General features: G+C 37.6%; 1 protein-coding gene across 4 annotated transcripts in view; it reads left to right on the forward strand.

Annotated features, from left to right (window-relative positions):
• The first annotated feature begins 741 nt into the window (after window positions 1–741).
• LOC106055671 (filamin-C-like) overlaps window positions 742–23,949 on the forward strand; it is a 97,151-nt gene continuing 73,943 nt past the window's right edge. For 2 of the 4 annotated variants that reach the window (XM_056013119.1, XM_056013120.1), the window contains exons 1-4: window positions 743–1,135; window positions 5,043–5,432; window positions 21,953–22,142; window positions 23,830–23,895. In XM_056013119.1, coding sequence (XP_055869094.1) covers window positions 5,102–5,432; window positions 21,953–22,142; window positions 23,830–23,895 — 587 coding nt within the window. In that variant the 5' untranslated portion in view covers window positions 743–1,135; window positions 5,043–5,101. Of the gene's footprint in view, window positions 1,136–5,042; window positions 5,433–21,952; window positions 22,143–23,829; window positions 23,896–23,949 lie in introns of all 4 variants that reach the window. The other 2 variants (XM_056013117.1, XM_056013118.1) reach the window with 2 other exon arrangements.

Genomic DNA, 23,949 nt, shown 5'->3' on the forward strand with positions numbered 1-23,949 from the left:
TGAAGGATCCAGGCACAGACGATGATGAAAATACAACGTTAAGTAAACCCCACGCGAACAACAGCTTTGTCTGTCTTAGATGTGGCAATACACCCACTAGAGTCACTAGAGGGTTTGCGTGGACATGTGAAATACTGCACTCATCCCGAGCTTCAAAGTCGTAGCCAGTGTCTATAATAAAGCAAATCGTAGCAGACAATGTCTGTATGTATGTAGACTTCTATGCTATCAACACCGTATGATCAATCTTGATGAAAATGTACATGAATACTCTTCTTTCCAGTCCAGGTTTCAGAGAATAATTAAGAAGTTTGGGGCGACATTTAACCTAATTGTTCCATTCCTTCTTTGATATTGTCCCTAAATGTAAGGTCTATGGAAGCCTATAAGAAACTGTATGTCTACTTTAAGGCCAACAAGTCATAAGATCGACATTCAAAACACTTGATATAGAAACGCATTTTTTTCGGGGGGTACAGTCTCCTTATTGTTCAGCAAATCGCTCTCAGTGCGACAAAAGGCCAGGTATTTTGATTGTACATCGTTGTGTTCTCGTGTGACCCATTCACTGCGATACTGTTGTTCCCTCAACTTAGAGCCGCTGTAGACTACGACATCCTCCAAACCGGTTCTGCAACACAGCGTCAGCTCAAAGGCTAGGGCGGGCTCGCCGTTAAACACAGCCGGGGACAGAAATGCCATTATTTCACCTGGTCGTGGGAGAAGAGGAGGAGGAAAGCTCCCCCCCCCCTCACACTCATCCCCTACTTTCTGTCAACGCTCGGAGTGTGTGTGTGTGTGTTATTTTCATGATTTAGGAGTTCACACCCAGTTTTCTTGTTATTGTGTATGTGTTCATGTGTGCCACCCCCCAACCCCCAACGTTTATATTTATGAAGTTTATAAACAAGTGTTCGTACTGTGTAGGGTTCATTTCTGAAAGGAAGGATCATTTAAAAAATTATATATAATTAATTGTGTGTAGAAACAGCGATTTGTGAAATAAACGTGAGTTCTGATTTCTTTTTAAAATAATTTCGCACTTTTTTAAATTGCATTTGTTTATACTTTCTGTGGCTACGTTCTGAACGCTACTTGGATAATATTACTAGACCTAGACTCTAGGTCGTCCGAGGTAAGATTTTAAACTTGAGTCTAATTAACCGTGACATATTTTTAAGCCATTGCATAAACCATTCGTAATGAGGTAAGAGGATTAAGACTTAAGTCTAAACGCATAATATAGACAAACATAGGCCTCTAGGCTTTAGAGTGTAAGATCGGTATTAATACATAAATATAAAAAGACAGGCATGTCCAGCAACATTAGAATAGGAGCATAAAACTTAACACACTGATACCCCATAGGTAGATCCTGATATAAATGCTGAATTAAGTGTATTATTGATCACCAATTGTACGTAATCACTAGTCCTGTCTGTCCGTTTGTCACCCCCCCCCCCTCAATTTTCCCGAAGGACAGGTTATTCTACACAGTTCGATTGATTGATCTATCTCTTATTCATTTACACTACCGTGTATTTGACCCACCATAGTGTTTGCAATTAAAATGTAGACATACTTCCATCTTGTTAATCTTCTTGTTCAGAGTAATAATATTAGCTATTTATTTTAAAATAGCTTTAATATTACTATCTAATAATTTATAATTCTTATAACTTATCGTTAATATTCTGCAACTCATAAGAAATAACTATACGCCTTCGCCTGATTTTATAATCATGTATATAGATTGTCATGTAAGGGAATGAAACTGGGTGTGTCACAAGGTTGTCGCACCTGAGCTATAGGCCTACACGCATACAGTGACAAAGCCTGGGCAGTCTGATCATTAGATTGCAGGAATTCAGCCATAACGTAATGCATCTATAAATTGCTTTGTTTAGATCTAGATGCATACATCAATACACCACAGCATACATTTAGATATTCAATGTAACGTAACTGTGTAAAAGTGTTGGATTTAAATGCCGAAAGAAGATTTATTTTAAACGGAGACTTCCCCTAAAAGTGGGAAACTCATATGACAGCAAGAAAAGTACATAACGAATTTTTTTTTTTAAAGGAGAATTGTGAAAAAATGTTAAGAAAAATAGAATAAGACTTCCAATCATTCACTCCAATTTAATCTAGTAAATTATATATTTATAGTGCTAACCAGTCTAAGTAGGCCTACAAAAGAGTAGATCTAACATTCTAAATGATAAGTAAATGGCCTGCGCGAGATTATTTCGAGCTTCTGAAGATACCCATTTATTTCTACTCTCAGTATACTGCCGACACGCTTCATACACTTCTCATTCCACTATAATAGATCTTTTAAAAGCTTTTCAAATGTTCACGGCGACGTGCTTGTTTAAAATGTTTACACATGAAGCCGACACACTGCACAGTAACCACGTACTACGCTATTTCCTGTCTAACGCAAGCACTGAAGAAACTTCACTTTATTATTGAGGAATCATATAAATAAGTTAGGAATGAAATTCCACATCAATCACTGTCACCCGTTTAGTTGTTACAGTTAACGGTTTGTGTAAAACAACAATGACAACAACAACAAAAAAACACAGAAAAAAAACAACACTCAATAACATAAGACAAACACATAATATAGGAAGTTTTTTTTTTGTTTCGTTTCATGTCAGTAAACTGTATTTGAGATTTTGCAACGCAGGTTATTGACAGTAATCCGTGCTTGTTAACAAATGTCATCTTTAATTGAATTCTACTGTGCTAAAAAAAAAAGTACATACAATAACATTTCAAAAATGTAGCCTATAGGTTATTGTCAGGTTCTTGTATTCTTGTATTTATCAAATTATTATTATATATTTCCAATGCAAATATTTATTAATATTAAATATTATTTCAATTTGTATTATTGTTATTATTTTCTGAACTTATAATATTTTGGCTCAAGTTCAGCCTGACAAGCACATCATACACATATAGTTGTAAATAAACTAATAAACTAAGTGTATGATGTAAATAACAATAAAATTTATTCTTGTGATATATTTACAAATGACTGATTCATGATGACTGATAATAATAGTATGAAATATCAATATGTAAAAATATGTAATCTACAATGATCCAGTTAGTCTCATTAGATACAGAACATTCATATAATTATGAAACACATAGTATATTACCTTAACTATAATAAGTAATTCAATGGATCACATAGTCCTTCAATCTCAAAAACAACAACTGGTAATATATGTAGATCTAGCCTCTAGATCAGGTACTGTCCACTGACGACAATTCCAAAAAGTAGAAGTTCATAGTTGACACTACACCATCAGGTCTGACCACTGCAACCCGCAGTCTGGAATCTTGAACCTCAGACTCATGTATAAATCAACGTACACACCAGACGACCAACTGAGAGAAAGACCTCAGTCCTGTAGACTGTAGACCTAAAGTTGTACTCTCAATATAGAACTGAGACTGAATAAACAAGTCTTGACACTGAGACTTGACACAGAGTCTAACATATAGACTTGACACTAATACTTGAAATAGAGTCTTCAACTGAGACTACGACTAAAACTTAGTCTTGACGCTAAAACCCTATAGAAGATAAAAGAAAGGATTCTTCTAATCATCTATATCTAGTCTAATTATAGACTTACAAATACGAACGAATTCAAATAGAAAAACTATACAATGAAAAATAAAACTCACCCTAAACAGGGGTCAAGATAATCCAACAAGAAAATGTCCAAGGCAAATGCTAAGGCTATCCAATAACAAAAACCAAGGAGAAATTCCAGAGCTCTCAAAACACGTCTATCTGTACCAACGTACAAAACAATGGAGAGACTGTACTAGACGATAAATGACGCAAATCACACACACACTAAATTTACGTCACTAGAAGTTGTGACAAGCAACAAAAACTCAGTCCTCTAGTCTACACAGAAAATATTAATAATGTAATGACGTCATCAATATAGTGATCAACGCCGCACTATCAATTAGAGAACTAATTCTACTATACAGTTACATAGATAACTGCGACAGTTATCAATAGTACTGTATGCTGTACCTCGCCGGATACACCAAAAAGCATACTATTTATAGACTTGCCTACATTTGTTTTCAAAATCAACGATGAATCAAAACCTACATCGTTGATGAGCATCAGTTATGGGAGGGGGATGGCTGAGTGGTAAAGCGCTTGGCTTCCAATCCGTGGGATTCTCGGGTTCGAATTTCGGTAAAGATTTGAACATCGACTGGGATTTAGAATTTTGGGATATTTAGAGATATACAGGATGCCGTTCAGTCTATCCAACTCATATGGGTACCTGTACAATAAAGGCGGTTCGTTGTCGCAAGGGTTTCTTTTCTTACAACTAATAGTGATTCAACGCTTATATTTCTTCTAAAAAGTAATTAACGACTTTTTCTTTTCTTTTTCTGTCTCAATCAATGGGGAGAACACGGAAACACGCGAGGTGCTAAACATTGGCAGAAATAAATCAATAAAAACGTCTGGCTAGCAGGGCTCTAACATCAACAGCCCAATTCGTTCAATTCACACATTTTTATAGATTTTCTAGTGCATTATTATGACATCAGACCAGAACTTAAAAAAATGAAAGTAATTTTACATTATAACAGTTTTAAAAAATATTGCCTGAGGATTCAGTATAGTTACATTAGTTGTATTTGTATTGGAGGCACGAAGGCTGATTGCTAAATCGCTTGGCTTCCAAACCAGAGAGTTCCAGGTTCGAATCCTGGTGAAGACTTGGTTTTTAATTTCGGGGACTTTTGTCCTCCTCTTAGTCAATCGAGCTCTAATGAGTACCTGACATTAGTTGGGGAAAAGTAAAGTCGGTTGGTAGTTGTATTGGGCACATGACACCCTTGTTAACCATGAACCCCAGAAACAGATGACCTTTACTACATCATATGCTCTTAGATCATAAGGTCTAGGGGGACGTTACTTTTTACATTAGTTGTATTATGTGTTGCTTTATGAAATTTTCTATTTTGCATTTCAGTTTTTTGCTGACCTTAGCAGGATTCTCATATCTGTTAGGCGTCTAGTAAAACTTTGTAAATGACTTCGGAAACGGACATTATCGACTTGAAGGCTCGGTCCCTAGAGGGACGAGGTCTCTCCCAGAGAGCAGGAGAACACTGGATAGAGATCCAGAAGAATACCTTCATGAACTGGGTCAATCTGCAGATACAAGGATCAGGTTACAGTGTCACTGATTTTGAGCAAGATTTTGATGATGGCGTGAAACTGTGCGCACTTGTTGAGTCACTGCAGAACCGTAAGATCGGGAGGGTTATCAAGAAACCCATCAACCAGCACCAGAGTCTGGAGAATGTCACTCTGGCGCTACGGGCTATTGCTGATGACAATGTCCGACTGGTCAACATTGGTAAGTAGCTTACTCCTAAGATAAGTGAATAAAAATGACATGTGACATATAATAACAGCTCTATGGCGCATGAGTCAGATGTTAGATTGGCCGCTGCCAGGCGATGGGTCCGGTTCGGAGGTCCGTGGTTCAAATCCTCCTCGAAGTTTGTCTTTGTTGGTCGCCACAATTCGTCACCTTTTTCTCTCAATAATCCTTTTTACTAAGCTTTCTGTCTGTCTGTCTGGTAAAAAGTTTGTATACGTTATTTCTCTCCCACTCATTCTCGGATCAAATTGAAACTTTGCACAATTATTCATTGGCACAGACAAAACATGAATCAATAAAACAAATTAACCACTTAGTTAAATAATTATTGGTAATTAATTATTTTGTTTGATACCAACAATGGAAATTAATTCTTCGGTATTCACAGATAGGGCTAAATTTGTAGAGTTTTGTCCTCATGATTAAGTGTTAACGCCTTTTCTTTAGGCGCATTATCGGATCAAGTTGATACTTTAAACAATTATTTATCGTACCTAATAAAACATGAATCAATTAACAAATTAACCATTTAATTATTGGTAATTAAATTAATTGTTTGATATCAAATAACGGAATTAACTTCTACATTATTGAGAGATAGAGCTGTAAAGACGGAATTCTATCCCTTAGATACGTTTCGTTTTTTTTTTTTTAAATTATATTTTGCTTTTTTGTTTTCATAATTAGCTTCAGCATCCACAACTTCAAACTCCATTTATTTTTTCTGTTTCTACTTATTATTACATCGTTATTGTTGTAGTTTTGCATTGGTACCATGTATGTAACATGACTTAATCAAGCAAGTAACATCGTATAACATTTGATGGGGCAACTCACATATTTCTTTTACAATGTTTTGCCATCTGTCTTAGTCCTCTGCTATCTCGGTGAATGTAATCTTTGATCTTGTTTTATCTTTCTTCCGCGAAGTTCAGTCTGATAACGCTCCAGGAAGGATCGGGGCACCGATTTCTGCCATAGTTTCTTTTTACCAATAGTCTCGCAGACTCTTAATTAAATAAACACATTGTACATAATGTAATAGACTCTGTGCGCGTCGACCTTTTTTTAGTGACATTATGGGATAGATTAGGGGGCGATGGAGGGTCATGGAATTTGCATTAGTTTTGGTGTAACTTATTTAAGTGTGCTAGAGCACCCATATGCCACTATCTGAGGACAAAAACAGGTCTGTCCGAAATAAACAATAATTAGAATGTTTACATTTCGAAAAACAATAGCAAATTTCTAATAGTACTAAAAAATAACCAATTAGAGCTCTACTTCTTCTTCTAGTTTAGAGATGCGAATTTTAGAGAAAGGGGAGACAATAGGTGAAGGTCCTTCAGTAAATATGTTTCAAGCTTCATGTTAAATATTTTTGTGAATTTATTATTGATATTAAGTTCTGTCATGTTTTGGCAATTTCTAATAAGACCATGAAAGTGTTTTATTTCGTAAAGAGGATTTGTATTACTTTTTTAACTAAACAAGTATCTCGCAAACTTTAGACATTGGGTCTGAATATACTAATGCTTATTACACGCCAAATTCCATTTTTGCATCAGTCAAGGATGCGTATGATTAAAACTATATAAACCAACTAGTAAATCAAGGAACAATGATTGGATTGTTCATGTTCCATTGAATCAGCAAGTTCAATAAAATCAGCCCCCCACCCACCTTATACATTATAAAAATGGTTTATCCTTATGTAAAACGTCTCTGTACCTAATAGCTTGTTTTCTGATCGGAGCGTGGTTATAAATAGTGTCCTCACAGAGATCTTAAGTAAATAAACACCGCCCTGTTCCCCTGCCCCACCAACTTCGCCTTCACACACACACACACACACACCAACACCAGATATTCCTAAGTTTAACATGCCCATATAGTCTTTCACTGATAAGACGGGCTACTGATACCACCACACCCGGGGCCAGTCTCACACACCTATTGGGTTGATGTTGATGACAACATGTCGCAAAGTCTCTCCTATAACTACAACCAATCTCTAGGGTCACTTGTGGTATATGGATTATGTGTGCATGTTAGTAGGAACGGATGAATTCTGGTGTAATCTTTGAGTAGAATTGCAGATGGGTGAATAAAGAGGAAAGACTAAAGTCAGTGAAACACAAGAGAAAGAACCTGATGTGTATATACTGCATGTCGAAACAATATTTTTAAAGTGTCTTTAAGTATTTTGTGCGACATCTTGTTACTGCATTTGTGTTTTACAAGGCTTTTATCAACTCGGTCTGGTAAAAAAAAATTTGAACACGCAATTTCTTCCTCATCCGTTCTCAGATCAAGTTGAAACTTGGCACAATGATTTATCGTAACTAGCAAACATGAGACAATAATAAAACTTAACAAATTAGTCAATTATAACTGGTAATTAATCATTTTGTTTGATACCAACAAGGGAAATTAATCCTTCACTACTATATTGCTAAATATGTGGGGTTGTGTCCCCTAAGATTATTGTACTCGTTGTTTCTCCCACATCCATTCTCGGATCAAATTTGAACCTTTCCACAATTGTTTTTTGTTTTTGTATCTAAAAAAATCACGAATCAATAAAAAAAAATAACAACTAATTAGTCAATTAATTATTGATAGTTACTTCATTAAGCCAACCACTGGCCTACATTATTGTGTATAACAGGAGCATGATACGAGCACCAATGACACTTACTGACAGTAACAATAATGACATGGCTATTATGACACTCCAATAAGTTTATTAAATTGCTGATAATAAGGGATTGTAAAAACAAACTTTCAAAAAAGCCGAAAAAAAGACATTCTGAATAAGAGTGTAGACCACATTAAGTGTATGGACCACATTAAGTGTATGGACCACATTAAGTGTATGGACCACATTAAGTGTATGGACCACACTAAGTGTATGGACCACAGATCTTCTTATCTTATAGATCACAGACGTTACTTAAAAGAAGAAGATAATTTCGTTCTACGCATTTCCATGTGTCAATCTAGTCATGCATGTTAATCAGTGACAAACTCTGCTAAGTCGTTGGTTTTCCTGGCTAATTTAGGCAATGCATTCCATTCCTTAATGGCAATTGGGAAGAAGGAGCACTTGTATGAATTTGTCCTAGCATATGGAAAAATAGTTTTTTAAGTTTGTTCGTGCTCCTTTACTGATTCTAGAAATAGACGTTTTAGCTAAATCATTATATCCTTATGGTGAACAGATTGTTAAGTCAAGCCCATCTCTTTTTAGACTTTTTATTATCATATCATATCAGAACCCATGTTTTTTTTTTCAATGAAGACTCATTTTTAAAGTGGCTACGAAATGTCAAATTCTGCTTAGTTCAGTTTTGATACGTGTCAAAAATAAATGTACTGTTGTAACTTTAAGGTAGGCACTCAAAGAAAAGACAGGAAGTAACAATAAACTAGGTATTTATTTACAGTACAGACAGGCTTGGACTTCAGGCATCAAGTCCCAGAATGTCCTATCTCAAGTGTCACCAGTCCTTTCCTACTTAAGTACCAATACAGACCACTGACACACTTCCCAGTGCCGCCCCAGGTCCTCAACACAGTTCATAGATCGTTCTCTCGAGTCAAGACAGCCCAGACTTCCATAACTCTAGCCGGATCCACAAAAGTCCTTCTTCCTGTCTCATATCAACATGTCTTCGCATGTGTTCAATGGTGCTCTCATGCGCACTATCAGTGTGGCGAGGGAGCGGATATACAACAGTACTACTAAGAAATAAAATTGCTATTTTTTGCTTCCCGAAAACGTAACGTGTGAGTACAATTGACACGCTGGGGACGCCCAAGAATTTGTTTCCTTCTCTTGTATATAACGCTTTGAGTTTTAGAGATCCAATGGTAACAGATTGATGTGAAGACGAACACAGAGAAACAATACAGCCCAAACCTAATACAATAGCGGCTTTACAATGGCCATTAAGACATTTGGCTATAATCAAATGGTATAAACAAAAGATGTGCCTTCCTTATGGAATATAGGGCCTTAGTAAAAGCACGCCACTCTCCACTGTCTCTTGCTTGTTTTTTAAAGACTCATTCCTGTCCTCTCGGCTTCATCTAGTACACTGCGTCGCCACGTTCTTTTTGGTCTTCCTCTACGTCTTGTTCCCTGGGGATTCTACTCTAAGGCCTGTCTAGCTCTGTTGTTGGTATCTTTTCTAAGGGTGTGACCAATCCATCTCCACTTCCTAAGATCTGCACCTCTATATGTTTCTGTCCACTCATCTCCCACAGTTTGGTGTTTTCTATTTTGTCGTACCAGCGTATTTTTTTAAAGATATTTCTCAGACATCTGTTGATGAAGGTCTGCACTTTTATTTTGTTATTGCTTCAGTACCCAACATTAATGAAACTTGGCTCAGATATTAATTGGATTCTGTGGGGGACGGGCGACGTCATACATTTCGACTAGTAGGAAATACAGGATTTGCAAGTACACTAATAACAAACATTTGGAGAGGAAATGTCGAGCTGGTGATAAAGACAAATAGGGGTTAGGGATCTCCCAATGCTCAGAACCTAATGGGGTCCTGCCCTAAGACAAATAGGGCAAGGGATCTGCCAATGCTCAGAACCTAATGGGATCCTGCCCTAAGACAAATAGGGCAAGGGATCTCCCAATGCTCAGAACCTAATGGGATCCTGCCCTAAGACAAATAGGGCAAGGGATCTCCCAATGCTCAGAACCTAATGGGATCCTGCCCTAAGACAAATAGGGTTAGGGATCTCCCAATGCTCAGAACCTAATGGGGTCCTGCCCTAAGACAAATAGGGCAAGGGATCTCCCAATGCTCAGAACCTAATGGGGTCCTGCCCTAAGACAAATAGGGCAAGGGATCTCCCAATGCTCAGAACCTAATGGGATCCTGCCCTAAGACAAATAGGGCAAGGGATCTCCCAATGCTCAGAACCTAATGGGATCCTGCCCTAAGACAAATAGGGCAAGGGATCTCCCAATGCTCAGAACCTAATGGGATCCTGCCCTAAGACAAATAGGGTTAGGGATCTCCCAATGCTCAGAACCTAATGGGATCCTGCGCTAAGACAAATAGGGCAAGGGATCTCCCAATGCTCAGAACCTAATGGGATCCTGCCCTAAGACAAATAGGGCAAGGGATCTCCCAATGCTCAGAACCTAATGGGATCCTGCCCTAAGACAAATAGGGCAAGGGATCTCCCAATGCTCAGAACCTAATGGGATCCTGCCCTAAGACAAATAGGGCAAGGGATCTCCCAATGCTCAGAACCTAATGGGATCCTGCCCTAAGACAAATAGGGTAAGGGATCTCCCAATGCTCAGAACCTAATGGGATCCTGCCCTAAGACAAATAGGGCAAGGGATCTCCCAATGCTCAGAACCTAATGGGATCCTGCGCTAAGACAAATAGGGCAAGGGATCTCCCAATGCTCAGAACCTAATGGGATCCTGCCCTAAGACAAATAGGGTAAGGGATCTCCCAATGCTCAGAACCTAATGGGGTCCTGCCCTAAGACAAATAGGGTTAGGGATCTCCCAATGCTCAGAACCTAATGGGATCCTGCCCTAAGACAAATAGGGTATTGGATCTCCCAATGCTCAGAACCTAATGGGGTCCTGCCCTAAGACAAATAGGGTTAGGGATCTCCCAATGCTCAGAACCTAATGGGATCCTGCCCTAAGACAAATAGGGTAAGGGATCTCCCAATGCTCAGAACCTAATGGGGTCCTGCCCTAAGACAAATAGGGTTAGGGATCTCCCAATGCTCAGAACCTAATGGGATCCTGCCCTAAGACAAATAGGGTAAGGGATCTCCCAATGCTCAGAACCTAATGGGGTCCTGCCCTAAGACAAATAGGGTTAGGGATCTCCCAATGCTCAGAACCTAATGGGATCCTGCCCTAAGACAAATAGGGTAAGGGATCTCCCAATGCTCAGAACCTAATGGGATCCTGCGCTAAGACAAATAGGGTAAGGGATCTCCCAATGCTCAGAACCTAATGGGGTCCTGCCCTAAGACAAATAGGGTTAGGGATCTCCCAATGCTCAGAACCTAATGGGATCCTGCCCTAAGACAAATAGGGTAAGGGATCTCCCAATGCTCAGAACCGAATGGGGTCCTGCCCTAAGACAAATAGGGTTAGGGATCTCCCAATGCTCAGAACCTAATGGGATCCTGCCCTAAGACAAATAGGGTAAGGGATCTCCCAATGCTCAGAACCTAATGGGGTCCTGCCCTAAGACAAATAGGGTTAGGTATCTCCCAATGCTCAGAACCTAATGGGATCCTGCCCTAAGACAAATAGGGTAAGGGATCTCCCAATGCTCAGAACCTAATGGGGTCCTGCCCTAAGACAAATAGGGTTAGGGATCTCCCAATGCTCAGAACCTAATGGGATCCTGCCCTAAGACAAATAGGGTAAGGGATCTCCCAATGCTCAGAACCTAATGGGGTCCTGCCCTAAGACAAATAGGGTAAGGGATCTCCCAATGCTCAGAACCTAATGGGGTCCTGCCCTAAGACAAATAGGGCAAGGGATCTCCCAATGCTCAGAACCTAATGGGGTCCTGCCCTAAGACAAATAGGGTAAGGGATCTCCCAATGCTCAGAACCTAATGGGGTCCTGCCCTAACCACAAATGTAAAAGTATGATAGAAGTATTAATCCATGTTTTGCCTGCATCCCCAAACCCTACAAACTCATTTTGTCTAATAGAACTGACTTTGAGTAGATGACACCTTTTTAAAAGGAAAGGTTGGTTAGTTAAAGAGACCTGACGCATCTAATAGTACTGATTCATAGTTAAAATGGCATTTAAGGCGTTCCTTGTCATGGATATATTTAAACAACTTGTTATCAGTGATGTGTATTAAGCAGGTTCGTGAACTGTGACTTGATCTGAGCTGTCTACTAAATGGCAGGTGGCGTGTCTAAAAGGGGAAGTAACTAGAGTGACGTTTCGGTAAAAGGCGAGGCCAAGAGTGAGCATGCTAAACTCATCTTTAAATCAGTGATTCCCAAACTTTTTCTGTAACGGAACACTTCGCACATTCTGAGTATTTAGTGGAACTTTTTGCTTATTTTTTTTTTTGAGAGGTTAAGTCACGTTGTGGCCTACTAGATAATTATTTCAGTAACATCTGGAACCACTATTGAAACCTCGCAGAACACTAGGGTTCAGTAGAACACAGTTTTAGAAACACTGCTTAAATCAATTATGAAGGTGGTTAAGTTAGATATAATATAAGTTGTTTTTTGTATTTTTTTTTTTTAAATTTTACTTGTTAATGCATAGAACCTAAACGCAAAATAAAGTATGTGGAGTTTTGCAGGATTTTGGTGGAGGTCATCATTCTTTTCAAACTAGTATAAATAAATGTACAATTATGACATAATTGTGAAGAAAGAAACAGGGACTTATACATTTCATTTCCCATATTTTATTATATTTAATATGTATATTTTGTTTTACAAAAATATTCTTGAGAAATGAAGGCCCCCTTTTAGAGTGAAGCCCTATACAGCTGCACAGTCTTAAACTGTGTTAGATCCGGCCCTGATGCGGAGTAGGATAAGACGGGAAATAAAACATAATGATATCTAGGAAACCCACACTGTTTAGGTACAGCATGCTATCTAGTTGATCTGCCTAGGCGTACTTCTCCATGCTATTCTAACATTACAAGTGATGGATTATGTGATGTGGCAGTGGAGGACCTCGCCTTGAAATGTGTTTACAAAAAAATAACATCTTTTGTTTTATCGGGTTTAATCTGAGAATCCGATATCACGTGTTTTTATCCTTCAGTGTCACATGATGCCCTATATTAGGCCCCCCCCCAAAAAAAAAAGATTTTTGAAGTGTGTGTGTAGTCTTCATGCAATGGCGTTACTTTTTAGTTGTTTGAATACCTGGAATTTAAATCAACTCAAAATGGTTGGCTTTTAATATTTTGCACAACTTATTGTTAACAGGTTTAACTATTTCACAAGATAGCCAACATAAAAAAAAAAGAAATTGCCTATCTATAAGTGGAATAAATCTCCCATGTGTGCACCACTGGCTAAGTGAAGCTAAAACAAATACGTAATATGATGTATTGTAGTACACTTCTGTTGTTGTCATATTAAGCCAAGGATGCTCAATTTAATATAGGCCAACAAATGTAAGCATTATTTATTGTATGTAAAAAAATATAATGACAGTTGGGTGCTGGTTGGTATCTTTTGTACCACGTGATATGGCTTCGAATCGTCCACAAGATGGCCCGAGTTTAAAATGTCGTTCACCTTTATCACCTGTCACCTCAGAAGGTTCGGACAGCAGGACGTAATATTCTTCTCCCACTAGTGGAAGTCTATAACATGTAGTAATAATACGAAGAGTTATAATAATAATTTGAGGTTACTGCCAAGCGGCTGATCATGTTGTTTAATCAAGGAATTAAATCAAACTTCTCTTGAGTCTAAATCTCCCGTAGGAGGGCGGGTGATGGCTGCCTGGCCGTGCGGTTATGCGCGCTGGACTATCGTTCGGTCGTCTCGATGGTCCCGGGTTCATACCCTGCTCGCTGCCATCCCCCATCGTCCTGCGGGAGGATTGGGTTAGGAAGTAGATTATCTTTAACTCTAAAGGAACATCCGAAACATGTAAAATCTCCTGACATCGTCAAACTTTTTTTTATCTCTCAACATGTAAAAATTCATGTTTTTATTTGTACCAGAGGCTTCTGATTAAATGCACCTATAGCATTCATCCTAACAACCCGCAACTTGTAATGTGTCCCTTACAATGTGTTCACTTCCAAGCCCACCCCTGACATTTCTCTGAACTAAAGACATTCCTCTACTTTTATTTAGTAGTTTACATAATTTTAAGTCTTTCCTTTGTAACTTTTACTATACATGTTACTTTTAAGAACACATTTGGTTTGCACGTGCATAAAACGAACAACTCTGAAATCTAAATCTGAAATCTAAATCTGAAATCTAAAGACGAAATCTAAAGACGAAATCTAAAGACGAAATCTAAAGACGAAATCTAAAGACGAAATCTAAAGACGAAATCTAAATCTGACATCTAAAGACGAAATCTAAATCTGACATCTAAAGACGAAATCTAAAGACGAAATCTAAAGACGAAATCTAAATCTGACATCTAAAGACGAAATCTAAAGACGAAATCTAAATCTGACATCTAAAGACGAAATCTAAATCTGACATCTAAAGACGAAATCTAAATCTGACATCTAAAGACGAAATCTAAATCTGACATCTAAAGACGAAATCTAAATCTGACATCTAAAGACGAAATCTAAAGACGAAATCTAAAGACGAAATCTAAAGACGAAATCTAAAGACGAAATCTAAAGACGAAATCTAAATCTGACATCTAAAGACGAAATCTAAAGACGAAATCTAAATCTGACATCTAAAGACGAAATCTAAATCTGACATCTAAAGACGAAATCTAAAGACGAAATGTAAAGACGAAATCTAAATCTGACATCTAAAGACGAAATCTGAAGACGAAATCTAAATCTGACATCTAAAGACGAAATCTAAAGACGAAATCTAAATCTGAAATCTAAAGACGAAATCTAAAGACGAAATCTAAATCTGACATCTAAAGACGAAATCTAAAGACGAAATCTAAAGACGAAATCTAAAGACGAAATCTAAAGACGAAATCTAAATCTGACATCTAAAGACGAAATCTAAAGACGAAATCTAAATCTGAAATCTAAAGACGAAATCTAAATCTGAAATCTAAAGACGATATCTAAATCTGAAATCTAAAGACGAAATCTAAAGACGAAATCTAAATCTGACATCTAAATCTGAAATCTAAATCTGAAATCTAAAGACGAAATCTAAAGACGAAATCTAAAGACGAAATCTAAAGACGAAATCTAAAGACGAAATCTAAATCTGACATCTAAAGACGAAATCTAAATCTGACATCTAAAGACGAAATCTAAAGACGAAATCTAAATCTGACATCTAAAGACGAAATCTAAAGACGAAATCTAAATCTGACATCTAAAGACGAAATCTAAATCTGACATCTAAAGACGAAATCTAAATCTGACATCTAAAGACGAAATCTAAATCTGACATCTAAAGACGAAATCTAAATCTGACATCTAAAGACGAAATCTAAAGACGAAATCTAAAGACGAAATCTAAAGACGAAATCTAAAGACGAAATCTAAAGACGAAATCTAAAGACGAAATCTAAATCTGACATCTAAAGAAGAAATCTAAAGACAAAATCTAAAGACGAAATCTAAATCTGACATCTAAAGACGAAATCTAAATCTGACATCTAAAGACGAAATCTAAATCTGACATCTAAAGACGAAATCTAAAGACGAAATCTAAAGACGAAATCTAAAGACGAAATCTAAATCTGACATCTAAAGACGAAATCTAAAGACGAAATCTAAATCTGACATCTAAAGACGAAATCTAAATCTGACATCTAAAGACGAAATCTAAATCTGACATCTAAAGACGAAATCTAAATCTGACATCTAAAGACGAAATCTAAATCTGACATCTAAAGACGAAATCTAAAGACGAAATCTAAAGACGAAATCTAAAGACGAAATCTAAAGACGAAATCTAAATCTGACATCTAAAGACGAAATCTAAAGACGAAATCTAAATCTGACATCTAAAGACGAAATCTAAATCTGACATCTAAAGACGAAATCTAAAGACGAAATGTAAAGACGAAATCTAAATCTGACATCTAAAGACGAAATCTGAAGACGAAATCTAAATCTGACATCTAAAGACGAAATCTAAAGACGAAATCTAAATCTGAAATCTAAAGACAAAATCTAAAGACGAAATCTAAAGACGAAATCTAAATCTGACATCTAAAGACGAAATCTAAAGACGAAATCTAAAGACGAAATATAAATCTGACATCTAAAGACGAAATCTAAAGACGAAATCTAAATCTGAAATCTAGAGACGAAATCTAAATCTGAAATCTAAAGACGATATCTAAATCTGACATCTAAAGACGAAATCTAAATCTGACATCTAAAGACGAAATCTAAAGACGAAATCTAAAGACGAAATCTAAAGACGAAATCTAAATCTGACATCTAAAGACGAAATCTAAAGACGAAATCTAAATCTGACATCTAAAGACGAAATCTAAATCTGACATCTAAAGACGAAATCTAAATCTGACATCTAAAGACGAAATCTAAATCTGACATCTAAAGACGAAATCTAAAGACGAAATCTAAAGACGAAATCTAAAGACGAAATCTAAAGACGAAATCTAAATCTGACATCTAAAGACGAAATCTAAAGACGAAATCTAAATCTGACATCTAAAGACGAAATCTAAATCTGACATCTAAAGACGAAATCTAAAGACGAAATGTAAAGACGAAATCTAAATCTGACATCTAAAGACGAAATCTGAAGACGAAATCTAAATCTGACATCTAAAGACGAAATCTAAAGACGAAATCTAAATCTGAAATCTAAAGACGAAATCTAAAGACGAAATCTAAATCTGACATCTAAAGACGAAATCTAAAGACGAAATCTAAAGACGAAATCTAAATCTGACATCTAAAGACGAAATCTAAAGACGAAATCTAAATCTGAAATCTAAAGACGATATCTAAATCTGAAATCTAAAGACGAAATCTAAAGACGAAATCTAAATCTGACATCTAAATCTGAAATCTAAATCTGAAATCTAAAGACGAAATCTAAAGACGAAAAATCTAAATCTGACATTTAAAGACGAAATCTAAATCTGAAATCTAAATCTGAAATCTAAAGACGAAATCTAAATCTGAAATCTAAATCTGAAATCTAAAGACGAAATCTAAATATGACATCTAAATCTGAAATCTAAATCTGAAATCTAAAGACGAAATCTAAAGACGAAATCTAAAGACGAAATCTAAAGACGAAATTTTGAAAATTTGGTACGTGTTCCCATTTCCTCACCGGGTCAAAGTGGCTCTCGATCTTTTGAAAATACCTCCCCCCCCCACACACACACACAAATAAAGAATCTTTGTCTTCCTCCTTCATAAGGGCACACTATAAAAGTGCGAGATGGCATCCTCTTCCAAAATATGTCCGTCTCAAAATACATATTTATCATTTATATGTATGCGTGGGAGCACTGTATTAATCGGAGTTACCGCTAGCTGCATGTATTCCTTTAGCATTGCTATTGCATTGACTATTGAGACTTGCGATATTTTCATGATATGATCTCTTCTTAGTTTTTTTTTTAATTCTTTAATTCAAATTTTTGTTTGTGCATACTTGAAAATCAAGAGAGACATTCTTAAGGCAAATAGAATAAGCTAATCATACTTAAAGGCTGGCTTTAAGAATAATAATAATAATAATAATACCTAGCACCGAACAGCTAGATACACACATATATAGGCCTATCGCACTCTTACTAAGAGATTAACACTATTTACAGAAAGGTCTGAACAAACACATATTTTTGACGTATACAGTTGTGTCAACTTTCTTTCGTTTACACAATTAAAAAAGATATGAGGGAGTCGGGGGGGGGGTGCATACTCGGGAAAGAATGGAAAGGGAGGGGTGGGACTATAAGTGCAGTAATCAGTTAACGAAGACGTCGCTAGTAAAATTAATGTGTTAATTCACCTGTTGAATGTTTTAACTTGATGAATATCCAGCGAACAACTTATCAGCATGCCAACCAGAGCTAAAGAACTGAAAGTGTTTATGCTTCATTAAGATCTTAATTGGTCATGATCGAGCTTGCCCCTAAAAAGAAGAAGTCTTATGTTTATTTTATTTGTGAACAAACTTGCACGTAAAGGTACTTTCGTACTATTCGATGCCATATAAGAATCCTTTGGTGTTTTCAAGAAAATAGGTCTCACTTAAAGAACGTCCCCATGTATTGCCTTCTATTTGTCTTTTTGTTTTATTGGTTGTTTCTATCTCTTTCTAACTCTACTCCATTTTTGTTACATTCATGAAGTGCATATAATCTTATATTAAAAATGTTTACTTTGCGTGTAAATCAGAAGACGAATACGAACGTAGCACAGCTAATGCCAATTGAAATAGCAAAAAATGAAGAACAAACCAAAGTTCAAACAAGGATACCACACATTTATGGCTAGAAAAACATATTATAAATTTATATCCTGCATTATGGGTCATTGTACAGAAGTTGTTGACTGCTTTCCCGTCTTCTTAGTTGGTACAATGTGGATTCATTGTGGTAATGAAACCCATCACAAAAATAAACGACTTTAAATTTGTGCTTGTTGAGCTGGGTCTAAATACACTCATTACATCTCACCAGCCTCAACCGAGTCATTATTTATTTTATTTTAAACAAAAGTTGTAATCTCAATAAACACTTCTGTAATTATTTTTTGTTCTACATTTGTTACTTATATAATATGCATTAATGTAGCTTTTTCATTTCGGGGTCCTGACCAAGTTTTGACCACGTAAAGGGCTCTCCTGGTCAAAAAGGTTTAAGAACCTCTGCTATAGGGGCATCAACTAACTAAAAAAAATATACTAACGTTAAAAAAGAAATATGAATACTTGAGATGAAAACTTAAAATAAGATGAAATGAACAAGCCTGGTCTTGTGGTATGTGGACTGTCATCTCGATTCTCACAAAGTCGAACACTGTAGAAGGTTTTTGCTAGAATTTAATTATCTTCCTTTCTGAAGAAACATGCGACCATGTAAATCCAACAAATCAAACCTACTCTAATGCGGCACTGGAGATGTTCACGCTAAGCTAACTAATGTCAAGGACTCAAAATGGAACGTCACTGTTGCCAACTAAATAAAACGGATGGAGCTGTAGTTTTAACCCTGTCTCAATGTGCAACACTTGATCTTGGCGGTTTAAGATCTCCTGTATTGCCTCTAGTCAGTTACGCATTTGTTTCTAAGAAACGTTGAAGTCAGAGTGAAAGTCTCTGCTTCCGCCACATTCAAGTTTGTGTGTGCTACAAAAGAAGCTCTTAGAAAATCTGATTCTGCAAGACTAAAAAGTGTACAAGAAATTATTATATACTTTAAAAAAAACATCTTATCAGCACTTCCTTTCTTTGTCAACCTGATAGCTATTTATAGTTTTACCCCCCACCCCTCCCATGTATGAAAATATCCAAATTGCCGTCTGCAACCAATTTTAAAACGTTTTTGTATAAAACATTTTAAAGTAAAATTTGTGTTATTCTCAAATTTGAACAGCAATCTCTTCAATTGAATTGTCGAAAATGTGTGCAATTCATAACGTATCGGTATAAACCTTGTGCAATCTTTTTTTTTAAATAACCGCTTTAAAAAAATCCTTTACGATTAACTATGAAGCTCATGAAGACACCTTATTATTTGGTTCTTTTCGTATCGAGTAATCTTTAGGCTCATTTAGTCTTGAAAATCTAAACAACATAAATGATTAAAAGTTGATTTTTTAAAATCTAGTAAAGTTTCTTTAAAACCAAAACTCTATATTGTGGATTTCTCTTCCGTTTACAATTTCATTCATTGTAAGGAAAGACAAATTATGTAAGTTCATAATGCTTTTTATTACTAAGCTTCTATCAACTCACCCCTGTCTGTCTGCCTGGCTGGATGGACAAAGCTTCTATCAACTCACCCCTGTCTGTCTGCCTGGCTGGATGGACAAAGCTTCTATCAACTCACCCCTGTCTGCCTGGCTGGATAGATGGACAAAGCTTCTATCAACTCACCCCAGTCTGTCTGCCTGGCTGGATGGACAAATCTTCTATCAACTCACCCCTGTCTGCCTGGCTGGATGGATGGACAAAGCTTCGATCAACTCACCCCTGTCTGTCTGCCTGGCTGGATGGACAAATCTTCTATCAACTCACCCCTGCTGTCTGCCTGGCTGGATGGACAAATCTTCTATCAACTCACCCCTGTCTGCCTGGCTGGATGGATGGACAAAGCTTCTATCAACTCACCCCTGTCTGCCTGGCTGGATGGACAAAGCTTCTATCAACTCACCCCTGTCTGCCTGGCTGGCTGGATGGACAAATCTTCTATCAACTCACCCCTGCTGTCTGCCTGGCTGGATGGACAAATCTTCTATCAACTCACCCCTGCTGTCTGCCTGGCTGGATGGACAAATCTTCTATCAACTCACCCCTGTCTGCCTGGCTGGATGGATGGACAAAGCTTCTATCAACTCACCCCTGTCTGCCTGGCTGGATGGACAAAGCTTCTATCAACTCACCCCTGTCTGCCTGGCTGGCTGGATGGACTAAGCTTCTATCAACTCACCCCTGTCTGTCTGCCTGGCTGGATGGACTAAGCTTCTATCAACTCACCCCTGTCTGTCTGCCTGGCTGGATGGACTAAGCTTCTATCAACTCACCCCTGTCTGTCTGCCTGGCTGGATGGACTAAGCTTCTATCAACTCACCCCTGTCTGTCTGCCTGGCTGGATGGACTAAGCTTCTATCAACTCACCCCTGTCTGCCTGGCTGGATGGATGGACAAAGCTTCTATCAACTCACCCCTGTCTGCCTGGCTGGATGGAATCTTCTACACGTTATTCCTATTCTGAGATCAAGTCGAAACTTTGCACAATTATTTATTGCCGATGACAACACTTCAAAATTAACAATTGGTTAATCAATTAATCATAATTATTTAACTTTGTTTTCTTTAGAAAATGTACTATGCTAAAGGGAGATAAGCCTTGTGTAGAGAATCAGGTCGTTTGCTAAAAAATTTAAACTGTACTCTCTTTTAGATATAAAACCTTCTATTTTTTTAAAAACAGAAATGGAAAAGTGGTTTGAGTGCTGGGACAAGTCCCAAAAAAGCTCGTGCAGTCTGGGAGCGCATGAGGCGCCCTGACCGCACTTCCCCGTGGTGGAGGCTGTCTAGGTCTGAGCAAGCTATTATAGCACAGTGCAGGACAGGCCATTGTCCTGTTGGCTCATATTTCTCACGGCTATGGCCAAATTTCGATTCACGATGCCCCCGCTGCGGGGAAGAAGAGGAAACCGTGCCTCATATACTGTTTGACTGCCCCAGACTTGCTGATCTCCGTCTCGACAGGTCTGGGAAACCAAAAATTCTCGACCTGTATGACGACATTTATGCACTACGCAAGACAGCAGGGTTTCTGTCCAGGCCTTTTGCAAAAGTGGATTTGAGCCTCTTAAGCCCTCACTCAAATGGAGTTTAATGATGATGATGATTTTTTAAATACTTGAATAGCTCAATGGCTAACCCATCAGCCTTCCAATATGGAGGATTGAGTATTTTTATATTTTACTTGCTAAACTTCTTCTAGTCTAAAAAAGACTATTACATTGTTGGCAGCATTACTTCACGTATATATCTAATTCTCAGCATGTTAGCCTCCTAAAGTAATGTTTAGGCTACCTTTTGAAAACTAATTCTCTCTTTATGTTCTATTTGTACAGGAAGTGAAGATATTGTCAACGGAAGCTTAAAACTAATCCTCGGTCTGATCTGGCACCTCATTCTCCGATATCAGATTGGCAAAACCAAAGTACCTCCAAAGAAGTTGATGTTGGCATGGCTGCAGGCAGTCATCCCAGAGAACCACATTAGTAATTTCACTTCCGATTGGAACGATGGAATAGCATTACAGTGAGTATAGGCTTTATAGTTGATTAGCTATCAGAGCCGGCTTTAGGTATAGGCAAACTAGGCAGCCACATAGAGCCTCGCACAGGACTAAACAAAATTTAGAGAAAAAATTGCGTAACTTGGATCAGATCTCGAACATAGTAGAGCACTATGACTCTATGTTGACTAGTCTAACTCTGTCTCTACTACGGAAATTATTAAATAAATTGCGTAATTGTATTTTTTCGCTGTTTCTTTTTAATTAAAAAAAAACCTTTATTTCGGTTTTCCTAATTCACTTTTCCTAGGGCCTCCAATTATCTAAGGCCGGCCCTGTTGTTATGCACACAAAATATCAGTAGCCTTTCATATTACTATATTTAAAACGCTAATTATCATAGAATCTATATATAGCTCCATCGTGGACGAAGATTAGCACAATCTTATTTACCGTGAACTCGAAGATGGCTGCAGAGTCTAATTTTCGTTCTAAAAAGCCGACGCACAAAAGGCACGGATAGTTTGGGTCTATTGAAGTGTTGCTTGGTTCTGTTTGATATTTCATAGTTCTTTGCTGAAGCCTGCCCTCTTTGTCTCGTATCTTGAAACACCGAAATTCACAACTCAACGTCCTGAAGGGCGAGGGTCGGATAGCACCGCGTCATGGGACAGATGGGGCCCGCAGGTCGTTGTTTGGGCATCATTGCGCATCTGTCGTAGTTCTACCAAACATCATCACTTGCAAGCGAGCACACACACAAATAAAGCTTCGCACTCTCTGACGGGTGTTTGCTTGAGTCTGTAAGTCATAAGACTTCGGGCATAGATACATAATTAATTTCTGAATCGGGAATCCATTTATTTTTTCCACTTCAAAAACCTTGACTTCTTCAGCTATTGATTACATTATCGATCTAGCGTGTAAAAGTGTACGCGATCTGACATGGAAAGAATGCACTAGAGGAACTAGGAATCTATCCAGGGCTGGATTTACGTTAGTGTGAGACTGCCCAGAGCCTCAACCTTAAAGTGGGCCTCCACATTAAAAAAAAATTTATGCATATTACAAAGTAAGCAAAGTAAAGTTCCCCTTTCAGACCTTGTGATGTATTGTGTTTATGTAGCCCACGCTTAACGAGGTTGTCATGTGGCCAGCACAACGACTAACCGCCTTTACTTTTTCCCCAACTAATATCAGGTACCCATTAGAGCTGGGTAGACTAAGAAGCGCCCCAAATATCCCGAAAGTAAAAATCCCATTCTTCACCAGGATTCGAATCCGCGACCTCCGGTTCGAAAGTTAGGCGCTTAACCACTCAGCCAATAAATACGGGAAATGGGATTACATGTACACGTAAACCTTCTCTTTTTATGTCTTCACAAATATGATATGCATTTAGTTTTATTTAGAATATTTACATTTCATCTCAAGCTTGAAGAGTGTAGGTGACTCCAGAAAAAAAAAACATTGGTCAGGGCCCTCCACTTTGTAACATCCGGCGCTGAATCTATTATTATAAAGAACGCAGATTTACATAATTTTATAATCATTTTAAGCTTTCGTTGTCTGCATTTATTGATTTCAAAAGGGAAGCAACTAGAATACAAAAGACACAAAAGGGAGAGAAATAAACATATCATGTACACCTTAACTTTTTTTTTTTTTTTGGCCATCGTCTAACTTTTTGTTGTGTTAAATCGTCTCTAGTGCCCTGATAGACTACTGTCAACCAGGACTGGCACCAAACTGGAGACAACTTAATCGCAGTGACAAGTAAGTAGACTATAGAAGTTATTGATTAGCACTGACTGCTGCAAATGTCGGCTA

The sequence above is a fragment of the Biomphalaria glabrata genome, chromosome 15, assembly GCF_947242115.1.
Source record: "Biomphalaria glabrata chromosome 15, xgBioGlab47.1, whole genome shotgun sequence".
Taxonomy (NCBI): Eukaryota; Metazoa; Mollusca; class Gastropoda; family Planorbidae; genus Biomphalaria; species Biomphalaria glabrata.